Here is an 18,195-nt window from a genome sequence, read left to right as displayed (position 1 = left end):
ATACTATCTCCAAACCGGCTCCCCAGCCCAGCTGGCACCATCTTTAAACAAATTATCCAGCAAAACACTATTTCAATCTGGAAAAAAAAAGGAGATTTTATCCTCTAATTCATGTTAATAATTGCAATAAGCTAACAAGCCATGCCACGCCCTGATTGGCTCCTGAGTTGTGAGCCATCAATGTACAGTAACAATCAAGAGGTCATTTAGTTCAATACCGGGGTGGACACAGGGTAGCTCAATTGGTCATCAGCCATCTTCTGTACCACTAAGTCCTCCATTCATCCCGACCCCGCCTCTATTTGAACAAAGCCCTTCATTTGGACAAATGTGACCTGTAAATGGACACCCGGTCTTATGTGAGTTTCAAACTAGGTAATTGAAACCCCACTATTTGACAACAATGTATGCTTGATGGACAATATACTGCTATTTTCCTTAAGACCTGTTTGGGCTGTGCAGTTAAAGGAGCAGCGCTCAGCCTGACTCAGTGAGTGTCCCACAGGCTATTATGGGTCATGAGCCATCTGGGTCATTATGAACTTAACATCATTACCTTTGCCATTTATCTTGATTAACTACAGTTTAAGGGTTATATTTACCAGTAATAGGGCAATTACAGATTATTAGATTTTAACCTCTGATAATCTTGGACCAAGTCAGTTTCCATAGAAGTATCTGAGGTAGCTGTGAAACTCCAGGTGAGAGGTGCTCTCCTTACAAAAGGGGTGCCAGGGACGAATAGTGTGTGTCATAAGAGCTGCTAATAGAGGATTGGGTGGTCGGGCGCTGGCTGTGTGTGTAATCATCATTGGTCACAAATTCAGCCAACGGTTTGTCTGGACCAGAGTCAAATATTTACAGAATTTTTATAAAGATGACATATTGCTGAGATTGGCCTAGCCTTGCGCTATGACTATGGAATTTATATTTATAAGGTGTTTTTGTACTAAAAGCCCAAGCAAGTCTAGATCAAACTAACCAAGTCTAGTTTGCTTGATTCTGTTGATAATAGGGTAGTGAAGTTGATTAGTCTATGAAAACAGCAGAAGAGGAAAGGTTCTTTCAAAGAAAAAAGTTATGATTATCTCAAAGAAATGTTTTCACTGACTAAGTGTTAAGCTAAGATTGGCCCAACACATCTGTTACTTACTCTCGTTTGAAATAGTGGGCGGAATAGCAAACAATAGATGAGTAATCAACCCTTGTCCTCTTTCTCCAGTACCATGTTTGTTGTGACAACAGACTTAATGGGGATTAGCTGGACACAATGGTCTGGCTGACATGTTTGTTTATTTGTTGTTCATTCCGAACTCAGCCATATTCCAGCTATATAACAGCAGTCTACATAATCAGGACCAGACAATCCAGTGATCGAACATCAATGTGTGGACATCAATCCGCAGCATCACGGTACAATGAGGCTATATCAACCAGCAAGCCTGACAACAGTCCATTTGGTTGATGCCTACGATCAACATTGGTTGCTGAGGACTATTCTAACCCAGAATCCCATATGCCATTATAAATGTAGCTACACAATCTTGTGTCGTATCCTGTTGGTAACGTTTCAATACAAAAAGTGAAAAATACAAACAATATCATTCCACAAAGCTGTGTCATTGTTGCTCATAAACTTGTATAAATGCCACTGAGGAAAAAAATGTTAGAGTTTTTTTTCAAAGCATCAATAGAGTTTTATGATGCATGATACAAAAATGAAGTGTTTAATGTTTCAACAAATAACTGTGATGTAACGAATGAATTATATATATGACATAACCAGGATATACGGGAGTATATCTCCCTCACGTCCTTGTCACACACAGCCACTAGTCTGTTGGTTGGAGGCCAATGAAAGCCCAGAGGGACGAGTTGTTTTCTACCAAAATCTAGCTATTTTACATGAACCACTAGAGCGAAATAAGTTGTGGACAAGTTGGTTTGATCAATGGTGTCTATCCTTGCATGTTCTGGTTTGATCAATGGTGTCTATCCTGGCATGTTCTGGTTTGATCAATGTTGTCTAACCTTGCACGTTCTGGTTTGATCAATGCTGTCTACCCTAGCATGTTCTGGTTTGATCAATGCTGTCTACCCTAGCATGTTCTGGTTTGATGAATGCTGTCTACCCTTGCACATTTTGGTTTGATCAATGCTGTCTACACTAGTATGTTCTGGTCTGATCAATGCTGTCTACACTAGTATGTTCTGGTTTGATCAATGTTGTCTACCCTAGTATGTTCTGGTCTGATCAATGTTGTCTACCCTAGCATGTTCTGGTTTGATCAATGTTGTCTACCCTAGCATGTTCTGGTTTGATCGATGGTATCTACCCTAGCATGTTCTGGTTTGATCGATGGTATCTACCCTAGCATGTTCTGGTTTGATCAATGCTGTCTACCCTTGTATGTTCTGGTTTGATCAATGCTGTCTACCCTAGCATGTCTGTCGGGTAGCCAAGTGGTTAAAGTGTTCGCTCGCCACACTGAAGACCCGGGTTCGATTCCGACATGGGTACAATGTGTGAAGCCCATTTCTGATGCCCCCGTCGTGATATTGATGGAATATTGCTGCAAGCAGTGTGAAACCATACTCACTCACTCACTGGTTTGATCAATAATGAAGGAAGTATAGTAACTTAGGCTCTTTGGGTTTTTTTAATTGTTAACTGACCTGCTAACACAGAATTTCACAAATGAGTAGTACTGTATTCAAGGGCAATAAGCACTCCTCTCTAATAAGCGCTCATGGTGCTATTTGCTGATATAGGGACATGTGAACAATCTCAATAAGCACCCTTCCAATTGATCAATGTTCAAAAGACTTATCTATTCATGAATAATACTTAAAGGTACTCGTGCATAATACTCATCGGAAATAGAATATCAACAAATCCATATAGAATTATGCAATTTAACCCTTTTGTTACACTATTTAAGTGTTCATTGTACATGGGAACTTATGTTTGTACTCTATTTTAGTCATTTTATTCAAAATTTCATTCCATAATGTTTACATTAATTTCTGTGAAATCGTGTCCCTGCGATACTTACAACTTCCGTTTACCTCGTTCCATAAAGCCCACTTTAACACTTACCGCAACAGAGCCAACCCAAAGCAACAATGATCATATTTTCTTCTCTTTCATTTTTAACGAGTATTCCCATCAAGTGAGTGTGTGAGTATGGTTTTAAGCCGCTTTTAGCAATATTCCAGCACTATCACGGTGGGGGACACAAGAAATGGGCTTCACACATTGTACCAGGTCTTTGGCGTGACGAGTGAATGCTTTAACCACTAGACTACCTGACTGCCCCTACATATGGAAGCATATGGAATTTATATTTATTAGGGTTTTTTTACTAAAAGCCCAAGCAAGTCTAGATCAAACTAACCAAGTCTAGTTTGCTTGATTCTGTTGATAATAGGGTAGTGAAGTTTAGTCTATGAAAACAGCAGAAGAGGAAAGGTTCTTTCAAAGAAAAAAGTTATGATTATCTCAAAGAAATGTTTTCACTGACTAAATGTTAGTCTAAGATTGGCCCAAAGCATCTGTTACTTACTCTCGTTTGAAATAGTGGGCAGAATCTGTAGGGTAAGTGATGCTTGAATTGGTAGGGTAAGCAATGCTTGAATCTGTAGGGTAAGTGATGCTTGAATCGGTAGGGTAAGCAATGCTTGAATCTGTAGGGTAAGCAATGCTTGAATCTGTAGGTTAAGCAATGCTTGAATCTGTAGGGTAAGCAATGCTTGAATCTGTAGGGTAAGTGATGCTCGAATCGGTAGGGTAAGCAATGCTTAAATCTGTAGGGTAAGCAATGCTTGAATCTGTAGGGTAAGCGATGCTTGAATCTGTAGGGTAAGCGATGCTTGAATCTGTAGGGTAAGTGATGCTTGAATCTGTAGGGTAAGCGAGTCTTGAACCTGTAGGGTAAACGATGCTTGAATCTGTAGGGTAAGTGATACTTGAATGGGTAGGGTAATGCTTGAATCTGTAGAGTAAGCGATGCTTGAATCTGTAGAGTAAGCGATGCTTGAACCTGTAGGGTAAGTGATGCTTGAATCTGTAGGGTAAGTGATGCTTGAATCTGTAGGGTAAGCAATGCTTGAATCTGTAGAGTAAGCGATGTTTGAATCTGTAGGATAAGTGATGCTTGAACCTGTAGGGTAAGTGATCCTTGAATCTGTAGGGTAATGCTTGAATCTGTAGGGTAAGCTATGCTTGAATCTGTAGGGCAAGACACAAACAACCTTGTCAGCCATGAAGGGTAAGCACATGAAGTAGGTCAGCTGAAGAAGCAGCAGCCATGTACAGGAACAGTGATATATACCTATGTTAGCCTCAGCGAAATCTCATCAGGTCAAGGGTCACACTCTCTGGGCACCTCAGTTTCAATGGCATGATAAGTTTGTGTCAGTCGATGTTGTTTATGTGTCAGTCATACCCTTCTTGACACCACCACCCCAAATAATTCCCCCCTAAACATGCCTATCCTAGACCTTTTCCCATCTCAAACATTTATTTATTTAATTTCGTTATTTTTTATTTATATTTTTTTCCATCAATGTATTGCATTCCTCAATTCATTAATCCAATCAAAACTTTGGTTCATTCACAACCCTCCCACTTGACATACCATTTCAAGCATTATCTCCACCTTCCGACAGTTCACCACTCACCCACTCAGCCCCCACCCCTCAGTCCTGCCACACAACCCCAACTGTGCAAGGTTCTTTACCCTGGGAACAAAATCTTACCCCCCATTTCCCCCTTCAATAACCCCATCCCCCCATCCCCAGGTCATACACGCTCCTATGTAAACAAGCAACCCCACCCCCAAGCCTAAATGTGGGCCCTTTCCCCAGACCCTCCCCCACCCCACCTCTCTACTTTCCGAGTGCTCTACCCCTAATGAACCTGACCCCCACCCTTCTGCTGATAATCCCAACAACAAAATGCCCCCAGGACCTGATGTCTCCAGGCAGTGTGGCACTATCCAAGAATGCTGATACCACACTGGGTTATATTACATACAGCTTTGTGCCTACCTGATTAAGGCATATTAAAAAGCTAAAAATATCCTTGACAGATCTGTGATCTTCCAAATGAAATTTGGGAGGCTGTTTGCAAGGGTCATTTGCAGAGATGATTCAATTACTAGACGCACTTATGACAGGGCTGGAGTCTGTGTTTATCTTGAAGGGATCACCAGTCTTTGGGTACTCTGATAAATTAGGGTTCTACTGTCCAACCATCCCCAGCTAATGCCCAACCCACTTTTCAATGATGTGAACATTACAATCATTCAACCAGAATCATGTAAAAAAAACTGAAGACTTTGAAGTTTCATATCTTCATCATGTGATATAGTGTCTAATAACTAGGAGAGAAATTGATCGTCATGTAATTTCATGATTTAAGTGTTTTCTAGTTGCCCTCGTTAGAATAACTAGTTTCATGTCAATGATCCAACATCTCAGTATCCTGCTGCACTGTAGATATTGAACAAACAAGCTGGGGATCGGGAATATTTTTAAGGATATTTTTTTCATGAAATTGAGTGTTCAGTCATCACAACAAAAATCTCCACAATTTCTTTTGACTGAAATGTTTTCCCGTTGAAGTCACGTGAGTGAGTAAGTGGTTGAGTTGTTGAGTGGGTGAGCGCATGAATGAGTGCATGAATGAGTGCATGAGTGAGTGATTGAGGTAGCGAGCGAGGAGCGAGTGAGTTAGAGTTTTATGCCATTTTGAGCAGTACTTCAGGTAATATTAGGAGGAAAGCCAAAAGTGATGCACGTCGTAGATGTTGACCCCTTTGTTGAAACCCATGAACACTGGTGCTGACAAACCAGAATGGATTCGAATCCATCAAGTTTCTTGAACAATATACAGAAAATTTAAATCATGCACACAATTTACACGGTGCCTTCACTAGAGGTGCGCGGTATTACCGGTATACCACGTTTCTCAAATACTAATGAATACGTATCACAGTATGTTTGGAAAATACCGTAATGTTGTGTCCTGTTCAAAATCAGGCGTTTCATGAATCATGAAATTCAGAATTTAGCAACTGATTGCTGTGATTGAAATAGCGAAACTTTTCGCAACCAGCTCCCAGTATATAATGTGTCTATGAAGAAGCGTTCATCAAAATGGCAGATGACTATTACGAATAGGAAGAGGAGGTTGGATGTATATTTTTTCAGGTTCACAACAAATTACAGATGAAAGAACACATGCAATATCTTGTGGTACGTATCGAAATAACATGAATACTTATTGCAATAAATTGCAATACAAAAGCCAATATCAATCACTAGTTTTTATCACGCTCAGTCCTTGAACATGAATAAAATTAATTCATGTAAATATTCAAAGGTAAGGCATTCCTTATTCAATTTTCTGAAAAAATAAATATTTTAAAGCCTTACCATAAAGGAAAAGATCAATAATGAACCATGTACATAGAAATAATCTGATGGCATATATACTGCCAAATAAATCGGGAATACTCATTATGGATAATCTTTGGTTATGACACCGAATATTCTGCTTTGGTATTTTGTATTGTCATCTTAACTTATCATTTATATGCTTATATAGTTTATACAATATTGTTACATTTTTGCTTGGAATGTTGCAGAATAAATATCTTGTGTCTTGCACAGCTCCATACTGGACAAAAGTACACAATGTACCCAGCCACTCACCTCCCACAATGCACCTCTAGAAAGGGGGAATAACAATGATGTCCTCATATATACCTTCCAACAATGTTACCAGAACAACAAGCCATGCAGACAATGTTACTAAATACAACCATGTGGGGAAATAAGTACATGAATGCCCCTCACATCTGTGTCATACAATGTCAATATACACACATACATAAACGTTCATAACGCCCAAGTGTTGTACACACTACTGTTCTGTAATAACAAGCAACAAACATATCTTATCTCACAGCTTTATAGTCTGTCTCACAGTCCCAGAACAATAATATTTTCCCTTCCTCCCAGCCCCTACTAATGCCCAAGCTCTAAATGAAGCAAGTCTAGTTTCTCCGCAGGGGCTCCTTTTCATTAAAAGTAGTTGCTTGTTTTTATCAAACTTCATATTTTCAAATGACTGAGCGCTAGTGAAGTAAATCACAACAACAAGGAGTGAGGAGTACACAAGCCCTGTGAGGAGTACACAAGTCCTGTGAGGAGTACACAAGCCCCGTGAGGAGAACACATGCCCCGTGAGGAGCACATAAACCCCCTGAGGAGCACACAAGCCCTGCGAGGAGTACACAAGCCTAGCCTAGTCCTTGGATGTGTGGTAATTCTGTCCTCCTTATAGGCAAGTCTAGATATGTGGACAGTACAAGGACCCCAGTCTCTTATAGGGACAACTTGTTCTAATTATCTACATAATCTAGAAATTATGATTTTAACTAATAACTATCGCCCTAAAAACTTGTGCAAGTCTAACACAAGCCATGTGAGGAGCTTCAGCAGGTGCCTCAAGCAAGCTTGTCCTGCTATATGTGATCTGTCACCTGTGAAGCATGTCCTCTACCATGCTACAGCCTACATGGTGCTAATTGACTACTTACCATGTAATATATGCCCCTGCTCCAGGCCACAAAGCTGCTGAATACATTGCCAATGATCATATTCACCAGAAGCCCAAGGGCCTAACTACTTTATTCACCACATCTTTCTTACAAGTGAGTGAGTTGGTTTAACGCCGCTTTTAACAGTATTCCAGTTATATCACAGCGTATCAGCTTAATGATGTGGTCATGCATACACTGAAGTTGACTAAAGTTTTAACTTTATGCAAACATATAATGTCAGAAGGAATGTGTGCATAGTCGGAAAGAAATGTGAATATTTGTCACTTATAGTGTAACCATAGAGTTCTAGATAATTTTTGCCATTAAACAATATAATCACGTGACTAACCACGGGTCCAGGTAGTCCTGTGGGTACCCGGGTCCTTCTCAGTACCCACCCAACCCGAGTACCTGAGTTACCCGTCCCAGCCCTACAGCCCAAAATGCAAACCTTCGTGGAGAATCGGTAGGAGGTATGAAGCAGTTACAACAAACGTACGACAGAGTTACGAAAACTTGTGGCTAATCGGGTTGAAAATATGAAGAATGTCAGGAATGGGTTATGAAACAGGTACGAATTACAAGATTCATGGACGGATCATGCACAAATTGTAAGAATCACCTACAACTAAGTTATGAATATGCCGAACGCATGTATGAATGCAGGACAATCGCAACGAATAAAATACGACTAATACAGCATATTTACAAATAGTTTGCGAAAATCGGTCCTTTTCCTGACACTTCGGCATGTTCTTGGGTCCTGAAAGACTGGCCAACCCATCGTTTCCACCATGGAGGTTTAACGGAGAGCATGTGTTGCTCTGGTCCTGGGAATTGTGTTCTTCTTACTTAATTCTTACATGATTCGTAATTGACTTAGGACATTCGTGACTGTTTAGGGATGTTTTCAGGTTGAGGACAAGAAATTTTGGGAGCCAAGAATCGCGAAGAATAGCCAAGAATGCAAAAGAATCGATTTCAAAGCTGTTGCAAAACCGAAGAATTAATTACGAATGGATTACGATACAGCAATGAAATTGCAATTCAGGGACCCTTCCACGAAAGTTTTTAACAAACATAAACTTTCTCACCGGTTTCGACAAACTCTCGTACAACTGTACGAATGTTTGGGAATCAAATAAGATTGATTCATTTAAGAACTTCAAGAAATGATTGAGATTTATCTACAAACATGAAAAATTTCCTATGCGGGGTGATTCGAGATATTCGTGGTCATAGTGAAATGGGGGCATTAGACGACTGGGTCACCCATGCCCCCTCTTTCTTACAAAACAACCCTGAATAACATGGCTTTGGATGGGTAGTGTTGTGGTTAAGGTGTCCACCTATCTTGCCATTATACCCTAGGTTTGATTCCAACATACAAAGTCAATGAATGTCTGCTTGGTTGCCTAAATATTGTTACCAATGACAAAAAAACTCAAACCACCCACAGTAAAATGGCCAACTGAGAATCATTTCCTTTTTTGGAAGCGAAAAATGTTTCATATTTCAGAAACTCTAAAGTATTTTTTTTCTGTACATCATGTGGAATTGTGAAATCTTAAAATGATTTGAGAAATGATAAAACTGGTCATGTAAAGCCTCATCCATTATGTCTGAAATCTCTTCAGCACAACAGAAACCCCTGGCCGTACTTAACCCAGTATGTACTGGTCACTTCTGTGAGTGAGTGGGTGGGAAATCTGGAAGCGAGGCAGGTCGACTACACTTACACCCATCAGTATGATATGGACAAACCAAGGATCATAATCTTAAACAACAAACAAACAATCCTCTTTCTCGTGTAACCCAAACCCATCCAAGACGCAGTTAGGATAACTAAATATTGCCAAATATCCAAATTCCCGGTCATGGGAAACCAATGAAAGAGGCTAATGAAACAAGTGAGTACCTGTGCACCACACAAAATGATGTCTTTTATCCTGTTATACCATTGACAACAATCACAAATGTCCATCAGACAGCAACATCCAAACATCAAGGACTTTATGCCACAAACTTCCAGCCTTGCACTTCCCGACACAAGTCTACCATTCCTGATGAATCACTTTGAGGTCAAAATCACAGGCCGACTTTCAGGGACACATGAAGGAATGAAAAAGCAGCTTAGTGGTTGACCATACTTGTTTTGGGGGACCTGGAATTTTCTTTTTAAACAAATCTTTTCCCCCAAATATAAATATATATTTGTGAGATTTACAGCAAAATTCTTGTTCAATGGACATACTGGATGCTCTGAAAATAATTTGTTGTGTCAATTCCAAAGAATGGTTTGGCGCCTCCTTCCAGAGAAAAAAAGATTACAAAATATTCTGTTCGAACAAAACTCCCAAGCTGTCATTAGAATATGAAACGGTTGGTTCCATCGTGTCTGTGGCCAGCACAAGATGAAGAGTAGGAAGACAAAGGTAAACCTCGAACTACAGACACCTTGTAATTTTATTTATCGAATAAGACACTACTTCCTCCAGCCATAAGATTAATAGGAAAAATAATTCATTTGACACATTCTATATATCTTCAAAAGAAAATAGTCAGCTTTCAATTTACATTTAGGTCAAACGTTTGCAACAGAAAAATATTCCCAGTATGAAAGAAGCCATTTCTATTATGAAATGTATGTGACAGTCTTGTGTCAAGTTCAGAGCACTGACATTTTGTTGATATAAACTTACAAATTGTAAAAGGAATGTCTGATAAGGCATTCACTCATTCATTTACTCATTCACTCACTCACTCATGGATACAGATGAAATAATCTATCACAGTTATATTAATTTAACAAATTCAAAGACAAAATGAAATTGGACCAATATAGATATCTATTTCATCACTTTCAACAATATATGACATATCTGAATTATCTGCTCTTTAAGTAAATCTTCATTCAAAAGGATGAAAAGGAAGAGGCGTCAGTGACAGTTCAACACACACAAGTGCAAGAGATTAAATACTTTCTTTAGCAACGTCTCTATCATGACTAATGGAATCATCGGTCAATGCCAGGCCACCATCGGACAAAAAAGCACAAAGGTCAAGCATTATCATTGATTAAGTGCTCCGTTTCACATTTGTACTTTCCTGCCATCATGTTCACAACCATCTTTCTTTTTATTCACTAACACATTTAATGGGCTCAAGGCAGAAGAACTCCTGTCTAACAGTGTGAGTATTTCATAAAACCAACCATGCTGGAACCAGGCGTTTCTGGTTCATTTCAATCCGTGAAAATGTCAGTCTTTTCCTGACATCCTTTTATTTGCAAGAGTCTTCCACACGATTATATTATCAATCTAGGGCAAGAGCATTTGCAATTTTGCAATAAAGAAATACATTTGTTATGATACGATGGCACCAAGTCATGTTATAGGAAGGTCTGCATTCACTTACAAGTGACTTTTATATTCCTACCAATTTGGAAGGTCATTAAACCAAAAGGACAAGCATAGAAATACCCGTACATCAAAGACTTTCTTTATCGCCTTGGAGAAAAGTCGAAAAGGAAAAGAAACTTTTTAAAAACAAGATGACTACATTATCTCAATGCTAGAATACCTTTATTTAGAAGCACATCTTAAAAGTCATCACAATTAATGATGGTGCCCCTTCCCTTCTTTCATTCCACAGTCAGCAATATTCCACCTATATCTCAGCAATCAGAAATCATCACCTCTAGACCACACAAACAAGGGAATGATATTGTGAGCATCATTCCATGCTGTTGGTATACAAGTAAATCAGTCCACCAATCACCGAGTTTGAACACCTTATCCAATCTAGTGTGCAGGGGACCAATACTAATCAAGGTCCTGGCACCAGAGTGAGTGAGTGAGTGAGTGAGTGAGTGAGTGAGTGAGTGAGTGAGTGAGTGAGTGAGAGGGTGAGTGAGTGAGTGAGTGAGTGAGTGAGTGAGTGAGTGAGTGAGTGGTACTTTTAGCAATATTCCAACCACATTGTACACATTGTATCCAGTTAGGGAAACAAACCCAGGCATGATGAGCTAATGCTTCAACCGCTGCCACAAAAGGAAAAAATATATATGTACTTAGCATTAATGCTAAATATACAAACATCCATTCATACTTGAGAAGTATCTTACCTTGGGGGCTTCGATTCATTCTTACATTGGTGATGAGAATTTATATGACTTCGAGTGCGCTTTCCCTGAAAAACAAAAAGTGGCAGTGAGACAATAAGAGTTGACCTATCTGGGAATAAGAGGCATAAACACACATATCAGCTGCACCAAGGCAGGATATACAAAGTCATAATACCCAGGCTATGTCCTGACACCTGGCTGGCTGGGAACACACGGAGACCGGCACGTATGCCCCCTGGCGTGCTCTATTATGCACTAATCTGTTACAAACATTGTTTAGAACTGAATATTAATGAGGCCCTAAAATGTCTTAGACATCCTTGGGTAACACTCTCAAATCTGAAAATCTTTAGCTCACCTGGATACGACATCAAGTTTAACATATCAACAGAGACAGACACTTAAGAAAAGTTGCTGTCAACATGCATATTCAAAACTTTTCTGCACAAATACAGAGGACGCAAATATATAAAGTATGATGTTATCATAGGGAGGAATAGAGATCATTATATGAGCATGTGTGTCAAACTGATTTTATGAAATGAGTGTCAGATTTCCCGAGCGATATCGAGGGTAACAAATGTATTCCTACATGACTTTCTTAAAATCAGTGTAAAAAACATGTGAGTATAATAATTTCTTTACTACCCGTTATTTCTTAATTCTTTTGAGCTCCCCGTTACAAAAATGCACTGATCACGTCTGCCGTCTTAGAAAACCACAATAATCGAATTACGTCAACAATCTTCAGCTATGACGTCATTTCCAGTGTGACGTCATTCTGACCTTACACCACAATGAGACTGACACTAATAACGCTGTCCACATGATGTAAACAACACACTGGTGCTCATGAAGTGATATTTGCACTAGTGCACATACAACTTTTATGAAGTCGGTTATTTCTAACCCTATGGGTACTAAACATAGAAAATGAATTTCAGCTCCCTTCCACTTGTGATATATATCTTAGGTCAAAGTAGTGCCATGATGATTGTAACTCCCATACTATAACAGAGACCTGACAGTCGCAATGCTATGATGATAGTAACTATAACAAAGACTTCTGACTGTCGTAGTGCCATGATGATAGTAACTATAACAGAGACTTCTGACAGTCGAAGTGCCATGATGAACGTAACTCCCATACTATAACAGAGACATCTGACAGTCGTAGTGCCATGATAATCGTAACTCCCATACTATAACAGAGACATCTGACAGTCATAGTACTATGATGATCATAACTCCCATACTATAACAGAGACATCTGACAGTCGTAGTGCCATGATGAACGTAACTCCCATACTATAACAGAGACTTCTGACAGTCATAGTGCTATGATGATCGTAACTCCCATACTATAACAGAGACTTCTGACAGTCGTAGTGCCATGATGATCGTAACTCCCATACTATAACAGAGACTTCTGACAGTCGTAGTGCCATGATGATCGTAACTCCCATACCATAACAGAGACTTCTGACAGTCGTAGTGCTACAATTGTTTTGCAGAACAGAGTCCTGGAACAGACAATCTAGTGATGGACATTATGAACAATGATCAGCCTGACCACCCGATCCACTGAGTCACGTCTTACAACGAGCAGAGGTTCTAGCCTAGAATCTCCATTTAGGTAAACTATGTAAGCGGATATTGCAGCAGAGGGAATAGTAATTATTGCGTACAGATTCAAACACATCCCAGTTCTTGTAACAGGATACACACTAAGCCTGCACACTAAAAATAATATTGATAGCCAAGGTTAAATGACATCTCCGCTGAAACGAACGTGAGGTCGCCCTGACCTACAGACAAGGCAGTTTCCAACTATTCAGTGTTATAACAATCTGTCTGACAATATACACAAATTTCAATTGACTCTGAAATAATCATAATTTTAATTTAAAAATAGGACGGAACCAGATAAATAACTGAGTGTAGTTAAAGGGTTAGTGATGGCTATTGTTTCAGGAATATATTCACTTTAAAAAGTTTACAATGATCAAGAGGATATCTGGAAAATGTAAGTCTAAAGTTCTAAAGCAGCTTCTCATGACAGTGGGTGAGTGGGTCGCAACTCCACTTTAGAAACATTCTATCATAATATCCACGTGGTGAGCTAAGCCCCACCACCCACCCACCCAACGTTGTTAACCAATGTGGGGGCAGTCAGGTAGTCTAGTGGTTAAAGCGATCGCTCGTCACTCCGAAGACCTGGGTTTGATTCCCGACATGGGTACAATGTGTGAAGCCCATTTCTTGTGTTCCCCGCCGTGATATTGCTGGAATATTGCTAAAAGCAGCGTAAAACCATACTCACTGACTCAACCAATGTGGGTCATGAAACCCTGTCAGCGTGGATCACTACTGGTTTGCCTGGTCCGGACACAAGCACCGGCCTCAAACATAAAGCTGTAATAATGCTGACACGGCTATATATTGCAGTATATCACTCACAATATTAGTTTATAAATTTGAAATTAAGATTCGCCACACTGCATTAGTGTCCATTTTAACTCCATTCAGACATGACGAATATGAAGATCAAAATAACCTCGATCCTTTAAAACAAATTAATCTCCAACCCGACCATTTGTTTCCAAGAAATGTCCAAGAATTAAGTTGAAAATCAAGCCCAAATTGACTCTTCTAAGTCACATGCATTTAGATCACATCTAGGTCAGCAATGCAAGACAACTCTAAATGTATACATTTCTTAGTTCAAATTTAAACCTCTAAAGACAGAGCAAAACATGTGGCGGAGGCAATATCCGCTACTTCTTGACGACTTCACACATTCAAGAGCGAGAAGCATTTTTTCCCCATCCCATCAGACAATCATCTGGTGAGGTCTGTGGGGTCGACTTTCTCATTCTCTCTTCCATGGAAGTCAAGCTCATTCAGGCCAGAGCCATTAATCATCTGTCTTTTCCCGTCTACACACCAAACCTCTCCCTTCAATTACCGAAAATATTGCCGTGATACATATTTTTTCTATTTTTAAGAAGGTCTTAAAACTGTAATAAACCACAAATTGCCCTTCAGCTTGGTTTAGACAATGTTCCTGACAGAATACGACTCACATGGAAATGACAAAGTTTTTAAGTATTTTAAATAGGGTTCCATTCATTGCCAATTTTCTTCATGGAAATCTACAAAGCTTGTCTATTCTGATTTCTTCTATGATTTTTTTGTTCAGATTTAGAGTCAAGATTCATCAAAGCCAGGAACAAAAGCTTAATTAAGTGACAGATATACTCAGGAAATGGGACAGCAGGGACTTGTGGAACTCATAATGCTGTTTGCTGAATGCATATAATAAAAAATTGGTGGTTTGGAACATTTCTTCGGTTCCATAACAACCAGTGACATAGCTCTTTTTGATCTAGCATATCATTCATATTTAGAATTGACAAAATATTACCATTTATATAACAATCAAGTTGTCAAAAAAAAATTCAAGGTACGATATCAGATATCATATTCCCCAAGAGAATCATTTACTGTGCTATAACTGCCATATCTCCTATAGTTTAACAAGGGAATTCTTCAATATGATAAATTCATCTTTGAGGGCGCTTTTATTATAATCCATTTAAGGGCACTGATGCAATATTTTTTATTTCAGGGGGCTGTGGTCACTTCACAGGAAGTTGTGGTCACCTCATAGGGAGCTGTGGTCACCATATAAGGAGCTGTGGTCACCTCATAGGGAGCTGTGGTCACCATATAAGGAGCTGTGGTCACCTCAAAGGGAGCTGTGGTCAACATATAAGGAGCTGTGGTCACCTCATAGGGAGCTGGGATCACCTCATAGGGAGCTGTGGTCACCTCATAGGGAGCTGTGGTCACCTCATAGGGAGCTGGGATCACCTCATAGGGAGCTGGGATCACCTCATAGGGAGCTGTGGTCACCTCATAGGGAGCTGGGATCACCTCATAGGGAGCTGGGATCACCTCATAGGGAGCTGTGGTCACCTCATAGGCAGTTGTGGTCACCTCACAGGAAGCTGTGGTCACCTTACAGGGAGCTGTGGTCACCTCATGGGCAGTTGTGGTCACCTCATAGGGACCTGTGGTCACCTCATAGGGAGCTGTGGTCACCTCATAGGGAGCTGTGGTCACCTCATAGGGAGCTGTGGTCACCATATAAGGAGCTGTCGTCACCTCATAGGGAGCTGTGGTCACCTCTTAAGCAGCTGTGATCACCTCATAGGGAGCTGTGGTCACCTCTTAAGCAGCTGTGGTCACCTCATAGGGAGCTGTGGTCACCATATAAGGAGCTGTGATCACCTCATAGGAAGCTGTGGTCACCATATAAGGAGCTGTGGTCACCTCATAGGGAGCTGTGGTCACCTCATAGGGAGCTGTGGTCACCTCATAGGGAGCTACAATCACTATATATGCAGAGCATAGGTGGCCCAGTCGTCTAAGGCGCCACAACTCTCTGTGCAGAGTTGCGTTCTTTGGGCACGCCAGAAACCTATGATTGTGGGTTTGAATCTCAGTTCGCCGCGTTAAACCAGCTCACTCACTCACTTTACGGAGATGTGATCAATTTCCATGGTGCTGTGGTCATTTTATAGAGTGACGATCACTTTCATATTTTTAAGATCATTTGGTATTTCATGTCTGTACATAATATCCACAGAAATCACAAATGCTTTAATTAACAAGTTCTCAGTTCCCGCAATACCTCACATGGACCATCCCCAGACTCCATTTTACAGCACCTTCTCCTCAACTGCTGATGTCCAGGGTTAATTCACTCCTTCACTTCCACACCCTTGTCCGCACAAAATTGCCAGATCCCCCAATTTCCCAATCTGCAGGTGTCAGCAAGCTACTTATACCTCATGGAGGTCAAGAAACACCATCATCACACATTACCTCTGCAGCATCCAGGCAATATCTCACCACAGGTCTTCCTGATGGAATGGTCATCGAGGCCGAAGTGACCAATACCACCTTCAGGGCCTCATTGACAGCAATGATGTGACAAAGTGTCCATAAGGTTCTGACCAATGGCCTGGTTCAATGATGAATTGCACTAATTACTGACCAATCAGATTAACTATTCACATATTGGTCAGTGTCCAGTGTTAGTCTGTCCAGTTCCAACTATCACCAGTCACTTGGTCATCATGGCAGTGTTCTAGTTCAAGGTGGATGTCTTGGAACGAATGATCGAAGGTGCCACATTTCACTGTTCAGAGTTGAGTCCCTGAGGCCAACACCTGATGGGTTCAAGTCCAACACTCACCCTCATTACGTTCTTGACTTGCTTTGTCTGTCATGTGGTTTCACTAAAGTGGCAAATATCTAAGACTTGCATCATTTAAGGATTTCCTCACACATCAAGCTGCAATGCCATGATACACTGAATTACTGTTCAAACGGCGTTAAATCTCACTCACTCACAACCCCAAACTTTCCCACTCACTCACTCACTCACTCACAAACTCACCCAAACCCACCCACTCACCAACACTCACTCAACCAAACCCATTCATTCACTCACTCACCCACCCACACCCACTCACCAACACTCACTCACCAACACTCACTCACCTTAACCCACTCACCAACACTCACTCATCAACACACACTCACCAACACACACTCACCAACACACACTCGCCAACTCACACTCACTCACACTCATTCACCAACACACACTCACCAACACACACTCACTCACCAACACACACTCACTCACCAACACACACTCACCAACACACACTCATTCACCAACACACACTCACTCACCAACAAACTCACCAACACACACTCACCAACACTCACTCACCAACACTCACTCACCAACACACACTCACTCACCAACACACACTCACCAACACTCACCAACACACACTCACCAACACTCTCACCAACACACACTCACTCACCAACACACTCACCAACACACACTCACCAACACACACTCACCAACACTCACTCACCAACACTCTCACCAACACACACTCACTCACCAACACACACTCACCAACACACACTCACCAACACACACTCACTCACCAACACACACTCACCAACACACACTCACCGACACACACTCACCAACACACACTCACTCACCAACACACACTCACCAACACTCACTCACCAACACACACTCACTCACCAACACACACACACTCACCAACACTCACTCACCAACACTCACTCACCAACACTCACTCACCAACACACTCACCAACACACACTCACCAACACACACTCACTCACCAACACTCACTCACCAACACACACACACTCACCAACACTCACTCACCAACACTCACTCACCAACACTCACTCACCAACACTCACTCACCAACACACACTCACTCACCAACACACTCACTCACCAACACTCACTCACCAACACTCTCACTCACCAACACTCACTCACCAACACACTCACTCACCAACACACACACACTCACCAAC

General features: G+C 40.8%; 2 protein-coding genes across 3 annotated transcripts in view; both read right to left on the bottom strand.

Annotated features, from left to right (window-relative positions):
• LOC139453311 (thyroid hormone receptor beta-like) overlaps nucleotides 1–18,195 on the bottom strand; it is a 348,228-nt gene that overhangs the window by 258,039 nt on the left and 71,994 nt on the right. For both annotated transcript variants that reach the window (XM_071234969.1, XM_071234968.1), the window contains one exon: nucleotides 11,740–11,804. In XM_071234969.1, the coding sequence (XP_071091070.1) occupies nucleotides 11,740–11,758 (19 nt within the window). In that variant the 5' untranslated portion in view covers nucleotides 11,759–11,804. The remainder of the gene's footprint in view (nucleotides 1–11,739; nucleotides 11,805–18,195) is intronic.
• LOC139452016 (chondroitin proteoglycan 1-like) lies at nucleotides 15,367–15,891 on the bottom strand. The gene has a single exon (XM_071233294.1). The coding sequence runs from the start codon at nucleotides 15,889–15,891 to the stop codon at nucleotides 15,367–15,369; it is 525 nt and encodes a 174-aa protein (XP_071089395.1).

The sequence above is a fragment of the Haliotis cracherodii genome, unplaced genomic scaffold (assembly GCF_022045235.1).
Source record: "Haliotis cracherodii isolate W230 unplaced genomic scaffold, xgHalCrac1.p SCAF_9, whole genome shotgun sequence".
NCBI lineage: Eukaryota > Metazoa > Mollusca > Gastropoda > Lepetellida > Haliotidae > Haliotis > Haliotis cracherodii.
Note: the sequence above shows the minus strand (reverse complement) of the source record. Positions and strands in the feature narration are given on the sequence as shown.